Source organism: Muntiacus reevesi, chromosome 1, assembly GCF_963930625.1.
Source record: "Muntiacus reevesi chromosome 1, mMunRee1.1, whole genome shotgun sequence".
Taxonomy (NCBI): domain Eukaryota; kingdom Metazoa; phylum Chordata; class Mammalia; order Artiodactyla; family Cervidae; genus Muntiacus; species Muntiacus reevesi.
The window spans coordinates 198,523,284-198,535,110 of record NC_089249.1 but is presented as its reverse complement, the minus strand read 5'-3'; the positions used below and the strand labels follow the sequence as shown (position 1 = coordinate 198,535,110).

The 11,827-nt window shown below is 55.5% G+C and overlaps 1 protein-coding gene across 2 annotated transcripts; it reads left to right on the top strand.

The window, feature by feature from the left end:
• Positions 1-1,747: 1,747 nt before the first annotated feature.
• Positions 1,748-11,782, top strand: MPND (MPN domain containing). 2 transcript variants are annotated; one of them, XM_065918019.1, is made up of 13 exons: positions 1,748-2,290; positions 2,371-2,656; positions 3,398-3,634; positions 6,056-6,188; positions 6,848-6,932; positions 7,147-7,243; positions 7,465-7,537; positions 7,617-7,693; positions 8,886-9,054; positions 9,140-9,210; positions 9,891-9,980; positions 10,626-10,718; positions 11,466-11,782. In XM_065918019.1, exons 1-13 carry the CDS (start codon positions 2,187-2,189, stop codon positions 11,550-11,552), a joined length of 1,602 nt encoding a protein of 533 aa, XP_065774091.1. In that variant the 5' UTR covers positions 1,748-2,186; the 3' UTR covers positions 11,553-11,782. The 2 variants fall into 2 exon arrangements, with proteins under 2 accessions (XP_065774091.1, XP_065774092.1); XM_065918020.1 differs by having other exon boundaries at positions 2,194-2,290; positions 2,388-2,656; positions 11,466-11,781.
• The last annotated feature ends 45 nt before the right edge of the window (positions 11,783-11,827 follow it).

Below are 11,827 nucleotides of genomic sequence, written 5' to 3'. Positions count from 1 at the left end.
TAGTGCCACTTGGGAAGCCCCCTAAGGGGCTGGGAGATGCCTATTTGATGGCTGGACCCTGGGTGGGTGGTGAGATGACTCCAAAAGGAGGTTTGGGCTGGACACAAAGTGAGTGTCAGGGAACATTACCTATCAAGTTAAGAAGAGAGAAACGGAATTTTCTTTGAGCCAAACTGAAGATTATAACAGGAAGCAGATTTTCTGAAAGCTCTGAGAACGGTTCCGCCTATTAGTAGGCATGGTCATATATATTTCATTTATGCATGCATGCCTGCTGCGTCACTGATTCCCTGACCATAGATTGAACCCACGCCCTCTACAGTGGAGGCATGGCTTCTTAACCTCTGAACCGCCTTGAGACAAAGGATCACACATCAAAATGACATACTGTTATTTACATAAACTTCACTAAGGATACATAGTCCAGAGTGAGCAGCAAATCATCATGACCCCTACAGAGCTGGGAAAGAACGCTGTTCTTTTTTTTTTTTTTTTAGAACGCTGTTCTTATAAGAAGATACATTGTCAACATTAGAAAAAAGAAAGGGAAAAAAAAAAAACAACACACACACACACAACATGGAGAAGGAAATGATAACCCATTCTTGCCTGGGAAATCCCAGGAACGGAGGAGCCTGGCAGGATACAGTCCAGGGTGTTAGAGAGTCGGTCACAACTGAGCACGCATGCATGGCTGATTCACTTCGTTGTACAGGAGAAACTAACACAACATTGTAAAGTATTATCTTTCAATTTAAAAAAAAATGGGGGGAAAAAAATAAAACGTTAGAAAAAGAAAAGAAAAGAGATCTTTACTGTGAAGCAGGAGATCCTATCTTCCCATCTTTGAGGATCTCTGGTTAATGTGTTACACAGATTAGGGAGAGAGGGAGGGAAGAGGTCCAAACAAAGAATTGTTGTTTACTTTTTCTTGTCCTGCCTTAAAATGCAAATCTTATTGCAACATGAGTAATGATAATCACTCACATTCCCCAGCTCTTACTATATGTCAAGTCCTGTTCTTTAACAACTCTGAAGTACGAATTGTTATCCCCATGAGGAAACAGAGAGGTGGAGACACATGGCCAAAGTCACAGAGCTGGGAAATGGTAGAGCAAGATTTGGAGCTAGGTTCACTCTCATTACAGACCACTGTGGCTGGACAGCCCTGTCCCTAACAGCCTGTCCGCTCTTTCGGACCGGCATCGGGTACATTCACCTGTAGCTGAGTCCAGCCAAAAAATTGCCCTGCAGCTGGAGGGAGCCTCTGCCCAGGGCTTTCAGCCCTGCCTGGGGTTGGGGAGTGCCAGTGCTGGGAGTTGGCCCTGCGCCTCGGGGCAAAGGTCCTGGGACAGTGACCAGAGACAAAAGAGCAGCAGCTGTCCCGCGCACGTCTAGCCAGAGTCCGCCCACGTGCACCGCGAGCTGAGGGTTGGGTAGGAGAGGTGGGGGCGGGGTCTCAAGGGGGGTTGACCCGAGAACTGATTGGTTGGTTGAAGACCCGAACCTACAACGGATTGGACGCGTAAGGCCCGGGGCTCCTGCTGACTGGTCGAGGAGGAGCAATTTAACGCTTGATTGGCAGGAGGGATTCCACCCTCTATCGTCTATTGGCTGAAGATGAAATAACCCAGTTATAATTGGCTGGTGGGCTCCGCTGCGATCCAATCAAGGCAGTCGAGGGCCGCCGGGAGGGTGGAAATTAACCCTTTAGAGAATGCTGCCCGGCTTGGACACTTTAGAGTCGAGGCGTCGGGTTGTTTCCTCGATTCTGTCCCGCAGCGCCAGGGCAGTGGGGCTCATCCTCCCCGGCCTCCGTGTCTTTCTGGTACCAACAGCTGAGGCCTGTGGGTCCCTCAATAGGAGTGGTCGCGGATCTCAATTTCCCCGCTGGCCGTAGCGGGTTGAGCCCCTCTGTGTCCCCAGCCCCAGGCCTCGGTCGGTGACCGCGGGCGGAGTCATTGGTTCTTCGAAAGCGGAAGGCCCCGGCCTCAGTGTTCCCAGTGGTGCCCCGAGCTCTCGGTTACCACCTCCCTCCCACGGAAGGTGGCCTCAGGCCTCAGTTTCCCGAATGGTCCCCTAGGGTTGAACCCCCACCTCCCTCTCCCGCGTGAAGAGGCCAGAGTCTAGCTTTCCCCGGCTCGCCTCTGCTGGCCGAGCCCCCAGTCGCCCACCGGCGGCGGCCAATGGCAGGGGTGCTCCCCCCTAGGGGCGGAGCCGGGTCACGTGCCGGGAAGAAAGAGCCCGAGGCGCACGGGGCGCGGGGCGTGGGGCGGAGCGGCCATGGCAGGTACGGCGGGCCTGGCGGGGGGCCGGTGGGGCACCGGGCTGGGTGGCTGCACCCGCTCAGGGCGCGCGGCTCCGCTGCAGCCTGTCGCTGCCCGTAGCTCCGGAGCCGCTCTCCCCTGCGGGCGGCGCGGGCGAGGAGGCGCCGGATGAAGACGAGGACGAGGCGGAGGCCGAGGACCCCGAGCGGACAGGGGCATCGGGAGGCGCGCGCGGCGGCGGAGGCGGCGGCGGCGGCAGCGGCGGGGCGGGACCGGGGAGCTGCGGCGGGCCAGGGGGCGCGCTCACTAGGCGCGCGGTCACGCTGCGGGTGCTCCTCAAAGACGCGCTGCTGGAGCCCGGAGCCGGAGTGCTGTCCATCTACTACCTGGTGAGCACCTCCCGGCCTCATCCCATCCCAGCTCGTGCAAAAAGGGGAAACCCGGGTCCAGTGTGCTTTCTTGCCGCAAGCCGAGCCCCTGGTATGGGGAGGGGAACCTGAGGCACAGAGCATCCTGACCCAGCAGGAGCCTTTCTGGGTGGGAGAACATTGTCCACCAAACTCTCCATTCCACAAAGGAGAATCTTTGGCTTAGAGAGGACACTAGTGCCTTCCTGGCTATGTGACTTCACTCAACCTAGGCGTATCCTAGTTTCCCCATCCGTAAAATGGGATTTTCTTTCTTCCCATGGGGTTGAATGAGGATGCAATGAATAAACTGCCCAGCAGTGTGCCTGCTATACAGTAAGTCCTTTGTTATCATTAACAAGTAAGTGTTTGTTATCATTACCATTATTGTTATTGTTCTCTTTGTGAGTGGGAGCAGTTTATGAATTGAGCATCTGCTGTGTGTCAGGCTATGTTGGGTGTTAGGGACACAGAGGAGATCAAGTCAGATGCAGTTCTTGCCCGGGGCTCACAGTCCAGTGAAAGGAGTGGGGACGGACACAAAACTGGACAGTTTCAATCCAGGCTGATCAGGATGGTACCTAAGCTGGAAACCTCCTGGAAGGAAGTGGGAGATGGGTGGCAAGCCCTGGGAAGCAGCATGGGGTCAGGGAGGACTTCCTGGAGGAGGGAGTCTTGATGAGTACCAGCTCCTAGGTCCAGCCAACCCACTGTTCACTGCAGGGGAAGAAGTTCGTGGGAGACCTGCAACCCGATGGAAGGATTGTGTGGCAGGAAACAGGCCAGGTGTTCAACTCACCCAGCGCCTGGGCCACTCATTGCAAGAAGCTGGTGAACCCGGCCAAGAAGTCTGGCTGTGGCTGGGCCTCTGTCAAATACAAGGGCCAGAAACTGGATAAGTACAAAGCTGCTTGGCTCCGGCGAAACCAGCTCCATATGATTGCAGCTGCCGCTGATGAGGTACATCCTTCAGCCTCCCTGACTCACTGCTGGATAAAGAGTGCCCAGAGAGAGAATGTTGGAGCTGGGGCTTTGAGGGATGAGTAGGAGTTGATCAGAGTGAGATGAAGGGTAAAGAGCTTTCCAGAGGAAGGAATGGCATTTGCACAGCTTTGTAGGCATGAGGAAACACATGTGCTTAGGGAACCGTTGTTAGCTGATGCAGCTGGAGATTCGATGCCTTAGTAGCTGAGGGGGCTGGCAGCATTGGCAGGGACCAGATTTTGGAGGGTCTTGAATGCTGTGATCTTACTAACACACACACACACGCGCGCACACACAGAGGCTGGAGTTGATGCTGCAGTCTTTTTTTTTTTTTTAAGTTTTTATTTGGCTGCATCAGGTCTTAGTTTTGGTTCATGGGCTCTTTGTTGCAGTACATGTGTCTCTCTCTGGTTGTGGCTTGGCCTCCCGAGTGTACAGGCTTAGTTGCCCTATAGCATGTGGGATCTTAGTTCCCTGACAAGAGATTGAACCCAGATTCCCTGCATTGGAAGGCAGATTCTTAACCTCCTGACCACCAGGGAAGTCCACTGATGCTGCAGTCTCGAGGCAGAATTTCTTGTTTTCCAGGAAGCCTCAGGTTTTGCTCTTAAGGCCTTTAACCTGATTAGGTGAGGCCCACCAACAGTATCAAGGGTAATCTTCTTTATTGAAAGTTAACTTATTGTAGATGTGGACCACATCAACCCGATGCCTTCACAGCAACACCTAGACTAGTGTTTGATTCAGTAACTGGGTACTATAGCTTAGCCCAGTTGACTTATAAAACTAACCTTCACACCACACCATAAGGCTGTTCATTCAGCAAGCATTTAATAAATGCCAGCTGTGTGCCAGGCCCTCTTCTGCATGATGGTGATAAAGCAGAGAGCCAAATGAGAAACATCCCTGCCTTTATGGAGAGAGAAACAAACAAAAGAAATAAGTTAATCTTATCATACTTTGGAGGAAGTGATCAGGGGCAGGGGATGCAAGTACTGAAAGGAATAGGATGGCTAGGGAAGGCCTCATTGAGAAAGTGACATCTGATCAGTGAACTGAAGGGGTGGAGGCAGGGAGCTATAAAGAGTTCTGGAAAACAGCATGTGCAAAGGCCCTGAGGCTGGACTGGTCTTGGTGTTTTGGGGGAACAGCAAGACTCTGATGTGGCTGGAGCAGAGAGTGACCATAGGGCGAGAGGGAGGAGGGAAGGGCAGGGAGGGGACAGGGGCAAGTCGTGGAGGGCATGGTGGGCTGTGGGGAGGACTTGGGCTTATATCCTGAGGGAAGTCGGATCTCTGGAGTACTGGGAGCAGAGTAGGTGTGGGGCCTGAGTCAGGTCCTTAGCGGCGCCCTCTGGTGGCCGCTGTTGGGAGTACAACAGGAGCCAGGGATTCAGGGTGCAGGTGGGTGATGATGGGGTGAATCTGGCGGGCCTTTGAGGAGGAAGTGGGTAAGTTCTGGTTAATTCTGAAAGTGGATGTGATGTGATTTGCTGGTGGATCTGATGTTGGTGTTAGGAGATGTTTTGTTCCCCTAAATATTTTTGCAAGCGCGTGGACAGGATTACCCTCATCGGAGATGTGGGGAGGAGCAAGTTTAGGGGGATGGTCTGGGTGGCCTTGTTGAGTGCGAACACCCCCTTTTGAGATGTCACGGACTAGCCGGACCTGGGGTCCGGAGGTCAGGGGAGACCTAGCCTGAAGTCAGGACTGTGGGCAGTTGTCCAGGGGGCACACGGGGTTTGAGGCCACCCAGAAGGGGTGTGGGTGGGGGAATAAAGAGGCCGGGACCCAGCCCTGGCCCAACGAGTGAGATGGGGGAGAATAAGGGGGTGCAGGAGAGGTCGGAGGTAAGCCGGTCAGTGCGGGGGTGAGGATCCCTGAGGAGTTACCAGGAGACGCTGCTGAGGAGGGGCGGGGGACAGAGACTGAGATGTGGCCGTTGGGTTTGGACAGAGGTCACCTCGTCAATGGCTCTTTAGGAGAAAGGAGGAGAGGTTATTGAGAGAATCGGATCAGCTAATCCATGAGAAGTCTTTGCCAGCTGGATGAATGGAGCAGCAGGGCATATGCTTGGCATATGCTAAATGCTTTGCACGCATTATCTAATTTCACCTTTTTGCCACCCCTGTGGGGCTGGAAGTCACTGTGACATTTTACAGGAGAACAGAGCCTGAAGTCAGCTTGAAATAGGCAGAGGCGGGATTCCAGCCTGAGCAACAACTGGTCCACAGCCTAGATTGTTTCTGCTCACTCTCTCCCTCTAGTGGGCACCCGGGGCAACGACAGGAATGGCGGGTTCTGGCCTGCCAGAGTTCTTGGTCGAACTTGGGGGGAGGGTATGGAGAATCCAGCTAAAAGTCCTGTCGCGTTCCCCCATCACCCCGACCCCACCCAGAGCCCGGCCAGCGAAGGAGAGGAGGAGGAGCTGCTGATAGAGGAAGAGGAGGAGGAGGTTCTGACAGGAGCCTCAGCGGAGGACAAGAGTAGGAGACCGCAAGGGAAGGGCCCCTCAGAGCCTGTCCACTCGGGTAGGAGGTCTGGGGGAGGGGAAGAGGTGGGGACGGTGGGGGGAGGTGGACAGAGCTCAAGACGGGGAGGAGGCTGGGTGTAGAGCCCGCTAGAAGCCTGGCTGACTTCCCAGCCCTCGCTGCCTCATTTCACTCTCACCGCCTGACTTTTTAAGCTCTAATTCTACATTTCTTGGTCCCACTGACTAATTTCATTATCCTTACTCCTCCATAGGATTTCTTTGCCCTGTTGTCTGATTTCTAGCCCTGCTGCCCGATTTCTTTGCCTCCCTGTCTGCTCCTCACCTGGTTTCCTGATCCCTTCTGATTTTTTAGTTTCTTATGTCCAGTTAACTTTCTGCCTGATTTTTTTCTTTGTTTTTAAATATATTGATTGATTGATTGATTTGGCTGCACTGGGTCTTAGTTGCAGCATGCGCGATCTGGTTCCCTTACCAGGGGTAGAACCCACGTCCCCTGCATTGGGAGCATGGAGTCTTATCCACTGGACCACCAGGGAAACCCTTTCTTGATTTTTTTTTTTTCCCTTTCTTGATTTTTTAAGACTGTCCCTGGAGTCGTCTTTCTTTCTTTGACTGCCTGGCCTTGGTTTTCCAGTTCCTGGCTGGGGAGAAACTGATACTGACTTCTTTTCTTAACACCCCCTGCCAACTCCCCAGAGGCCACGCCCCCAGGGAAAAGGGTGGAAAACAAGATCCGGGTGCCGGTGCGCTACTGCATGCTGGGAAGTCGTGATTCGGCCAGGTCAGATGCACCCCATGCCCGCTGGAACCCCCACCCTCATCCCCATCTACAGAAGCTCTTGCAGCATGGGGTTGGGGGACAAGGGCAGCCAGGGGAAGGATGGAGACAAGGCCTCAGATCCTCAGAGCTGGCTGTGGGACCGAGGCAGCCAGTGTGTGGGTGAGGGAAGGGCCTTGGGGTTCCTGAGGCTGTGGAACCTTCCTGGCTCCCACAGGAACCCCCACACCCTGGTGGAAGTAACGTCTTTCGCAGCCATCAACAAGTTCCAGCCGTTCAACGTGGCCGTCTCCAGCAACGTGCTGTTCCTGCTGGTGTGTGCCCGACTCCTACCCTGTCCCTTAGGGCCTGGGGAGGGGCTGGTCCCTGCCCAGAGGGTCTTTGGAACAGAGACCTTGTCTGCTCTGTTCACTATTGGTAAATAGTAGGCACTCAATCAGTATCCGAGGAAGGAGTGGGGTGGGCTGACCCCCAGGACGGCCTTGGGACCTGGCGCAGTCTGAGCGGGTCTTCCCATGTCCCTCCCCCTCCCCAGGACTTCCACAGCCACCTGACCCGCAGCCAGGTCGTGGGGTACCTGGGGGGCCGCTGGGACATCAACAGTCAGAGTGGGTATTGGGGGCCCTGGGCAGAGAGGGTGTTTGGGGGCCGGGGTCGATGTCCACCCCTTCTCCCGCCTCCGTGCAGTGCTCACGGTGCTCAGAGCCTTCCCCTGTCGGAGCCGGCTGGGGGACGCGGAGACCGCGGCCACCGTGGAAGAGGAGGTGAGGGGGCACATGGCGACGGGGCATTTGGTGGGGGTAGGGGTGGGGCAGGCTGGCGCGCACACAGCTGTCCGGCAGGGCGCGCCGTGTCGCCGCTCAGCAGGGGTGCAGATAGGTACGTGTGAGCTCCAGCCCCCGCACTTGTGACCCCCACCGTCATTCTTCCTCTGCGCAGATGCCGCCAGCCCCTTCCCCTCTCAGCCTGCCTGTCACCTGATAAAGGCCGGATAAATATTAAATGCCCCCCTTCGATGTTTTCCTAACAGTGCTTAATATGGGCCTAGCACTGCGCTAAGCGCTCCACGCCCACCTTTTGCAGCGTGGTCTGTTCCGGAGGACAGAATAGGTGTGCATTCTGTGCACAGCTTTCCCCACCAACCTCTTCCTTTCTCTTTAGGCTTGCGCTTGCCTCTACTTGAGGTCACACATCTGCCTCTTTATTTAATTATTAGCACCTACTGTGTGCCAGGAATGGTGAGCTGGGGATACAGCAGTGAGCAAAATAATATTTTGCCTTAGATTTACAATAGGAGCATTTATTATTATTATTATATTATCATTATTATTTTATTATTATTTTTTGACTGCACCACGGCGGCTTGCGGGATCTTGGTTCCTACACCAGGGATTGAGCCCCACCTCTTGGCAGTGAAAGGTCCAAGTCCTTAATCACTGGACCGCTGGGGAATATAGGAGGCTTTAAAAAAAAAAAATTACTTATGTTTGGCTGTGCTGGGTCTTTTCTGTAGTTGTGAGGCGTGGGGGCTTCTCTTATTGCGGAGCTCGGGCTCTGAAGCATAGGGACTTAAGTAGTTGCAGCTCCCAGGCTCAGGAGCACAAGCTCAATTGTTGTGGATGTGCTTATTTACTCCCCGGCATGTGGAATCCTCCCAGATCTGGGGTTGAACCCTTTATCTCTTGCATTGGCAGGCAGATTCTTTACCACTGAACCACCGGAGAAGCCTGGAGCATCTTCTTTATGTCTTTGTTGACTGTCCCCCTCACTGGATTCGCTGAGCGCGGGGCAGGGTCTGTCTCGGTCGATCACTGCTGTACCCTAAGGGGCCTGGTACACAGCAGGCGCTCATTAAATGTTGGCCGTGTGGGGCTGGATGGGTGTCCCTGGCGTGCGCACCAGGGCCGGTGGAACCCCACGGTCCCGCGCCGGCCCCAGCCGCGTCTCTGCCCCCAGATCTACCAGAGCCTGCTCCTGCGCGGCCTGTCCCTGGTAGGCTGGTACCACAGCCACCCGCACGGCCCGGCGCTGCCGTCGCTGCAGGACATCGACGCGCAGATGGACTACCAGCTGCGGCTGCAGGGCTCCAGCAACGGTTTCCAGCCCTGCCTCGCCCTGCTCTGCGGTGAGTCCAGGGAAAGGGGCGAGCGTGGGCCCTGCCGGTCACCGAGATCCCAGGTTCAGCCCCTTCTCTGTGTCTCCGCCCGCAGCCCCTTACTACTCTGGCAACCCCGGCCCAGAGTCCAAGATCTCGCCCTTCTGGGTCATGCCACCCCCTGAGGTAGGCGGGGCTTCAGGGGAGGTGTGGGCGGGGCCCTGCGTGGTTGTGGGCGGGGTCAGGAGGGCTTGTTAGGGGCAAAAAGCCAGTACTCCGGTTCCCGGATCATTTGGGGAGCTGGGGCCTCAGTTTCTCTCATCTGTGAGATAGGAACATAATCATTGTGCTGAGGCAGTGGTGTGAGTGGTGTTGAGAAGGTTGGGGCTCCAACTGTAGCAAGCTGCCTTGGCTACCAGTACGGCCTCCAACCTGAGACCTGTCTGGTTTCATTCTCCAAGTCGAGTCTTGGGGTCAGAAATTAGCTTTAGAAAGGAATTAGGGAGCCATGGCCACGTGTGTGTGTGTGTGTGTGTGTGTGTGTGTGTGTAGAAATTAGCTTTAGAAAGGAATTAGGGAGCCATGGCCACGTGTGTGTGTGTGTAGAAATTAGCTTTAGAAAGGAATTAGGGAGCCATGGCCACGTGTGTGTGTGTGTGTGTGTGTGTGTGTGCCACCCTGCCTCCCTGGTCGCATTGCTGGGTTCTTCGGAGATCCGACGTGGCTCTGAATCTGATCCCAGCCCAGAGCCAGGCCTACAGTATCGATTCCCTGGCTCCCAGCCCAGGGAACCTCCCGCTGTGCCCTGCAGTATTGGGCTGGGGGGCGGGGGGTAGCTAGTGGTGACGAGCTTGTGTCTCCGCCAGCAAAGGCCCAGTGACTACGGCATCCCCATGGATGTAGAAATGGCCTATGTTCAGGACAGCTTCCTGACTAATGACATCCTCCATGAGATGGTAAGCTCACTGTGGGGTGGCGTGGGTGGGGGACCCTGGGAGGAGCAGGCGGGGGCTGAGGGCGCCCCGCTAGTTGGACATAACTCTAGGACTCAGGAAGCTGTGGTTGAAGGTGCCACATCAAGATCCAGATAGGTCTCTTCTGCTGCTGAAAATCACGGGCTCTCAGAATCAAGTCCCCAGTCCCAGTCTCGGCCCCTACCCCCACCCCCACCAGGGCTCCTTGCTGTTATGTAAGGTGCTAGGGACGCTCCTACCTTGGGCTTCTGCACCTGCCACTGATTCTCCCAGTGGAGACATGTGAGGACCTCAGGTGTCACTCCTGCCATTCAATAGGCACTTAAACGGAGATAGTTCATCATACCTGTGACGTCACACATGTTCCTGCTTAGACTATGGCTAGGCCAGGGAGCTTTTCAGGACGGGGTAGAAAGAATCGGTGCAGCGATTCTTCTGCTTCTGGGGGAGGTGTCTCCTCCTCCAGGCAGCCCTCCCTCCTGCCAAGTTCCTTCATTTCCCCAGGGTGGCACTGCTCGGAGGTCCCTCTCTTGGGGATCTGAGTAACCCCTACATGCTGCGCTGCGTTAGTTTGGAGGCCCCTTGAAGGGCAGCAGCGGCTGGGGCTCATGTGTTCTGTCCCACTAGATGCTGCTGGTAGAGTTCTACAAGGGTGCCCCTGACCTCGTCAGGTTCCAGGAGCCTTGGAACCAGGAGCATACCTACCTGGACAAGCTGAAGGTGAGGTTCACACCTCAAGTCCCGTGCAAACCCTTCCTTTTGTAAAGATCTCAGGGAGCCCCACAGGAATATATCCACAGGCAGCCCGAGGAAAAGTGAGTTAAGTGGGCTTGTACAAAAATATTTTAGTCAGAGATGAGCGCTGCCAAAGAAAGTCACGTTTGTCACACGGGGTGATGACAGTGGTGGAGATCACTATCAAGTGCGGATGAAGATGTAAAAGCCTGTAGCCCTTGTGGCCCTGGGGCTATCCCGGCTGGAGATGCTGCCCCTGAACAGGAGGGGGCTCCGAGTCTGAAGCACAGCAGAGCTGAGCCAGGCAGAGGGGCTGGTGCTGCGAGTAGGCCGATCCAGTCTGCCCTACCCCCCAACCCCGTTAAGTCAGTGGTATGTGTCAGCAAGGGCTTGGCAGCCTTTTGTGTCCTTCCTGGGAGCCATTCTCAGAAGACACATTCCACTCGCCTTTACAGAGAAACAGCTTCATATGTTCGCTTGTTCTGTTCAGACTGAACAGTGGACGGGGCTTAAAGCTGCCACACTGGTCACCTCCTACCGCGGTGCTCGGTGGGTAGGGTGGGCGTGGCCTCGACGCATGGGGGGCCGGGCATGGTGGGGAGGAATCATACCCCCGGACGACATTCCTAGGCCCAGGATGCACCTGGAGGTGTGGTTTTAGGGACACCACTGGGGTTAGCGGAGCCCTTAGCGGGGCAGGAGCCCTGAGGTGCCGGACCTGCCTGCTTTCAGATCTCCCTGGCCAGCAGGATGCCCAAGGACCAGGGCCTAGGCCACGTGCTGGAGCAGGTTTACAGCGTCCTCAAGCAGGGGAACTGAGGGTACCAGTCTCCAAACACAGAAGAGAGGGCTCTGGTCAGATGTGGCCCCTGCGCCTCTGGGTGAGGGGGTGGGTCCAGGGCTTCTGTGCTATTTGTCCTGTGTGACTAACTGTGATAGCAGGGGCTCGGATTATATAATAAAGGAGAAACGGGCCAGGTGTGTCTCAGGTGCTGTGACTGTGGGGAGGGCATGAGCTGGCGACCAGGCAAGTGACAGTCACCCCCACCCCTTGCTGGAGGCTGGTAGCCATGCAGGCCCTGCCCTGGCTGGGG

Excerpts from the sequence above, each read along its gene's own strand:
- MPND (XM_065918019.1), top strand. The coding sequence starts at position 2,187 with ATGGCAGGGGTGCTCCCCCCTAGGGGCGGAGCCGGGTCACGTGCCGGG. Across the intron at positions 7,538-7,616 it reads CTGGGACATCAACAGTCAGA|TGCTCACGGTGCTCAGAGCC; the intron begins GTGGGTATTGGG and ends GCCTCCGTGCAG. Across the intron at positions 9,981-10,625 it reads ATGACATCCTCCATGAGATG|ATGCTGCTGGTAGAGTTCTA; the intron begins GTAAGCTCACTG and ends CTGTCCCACTAG.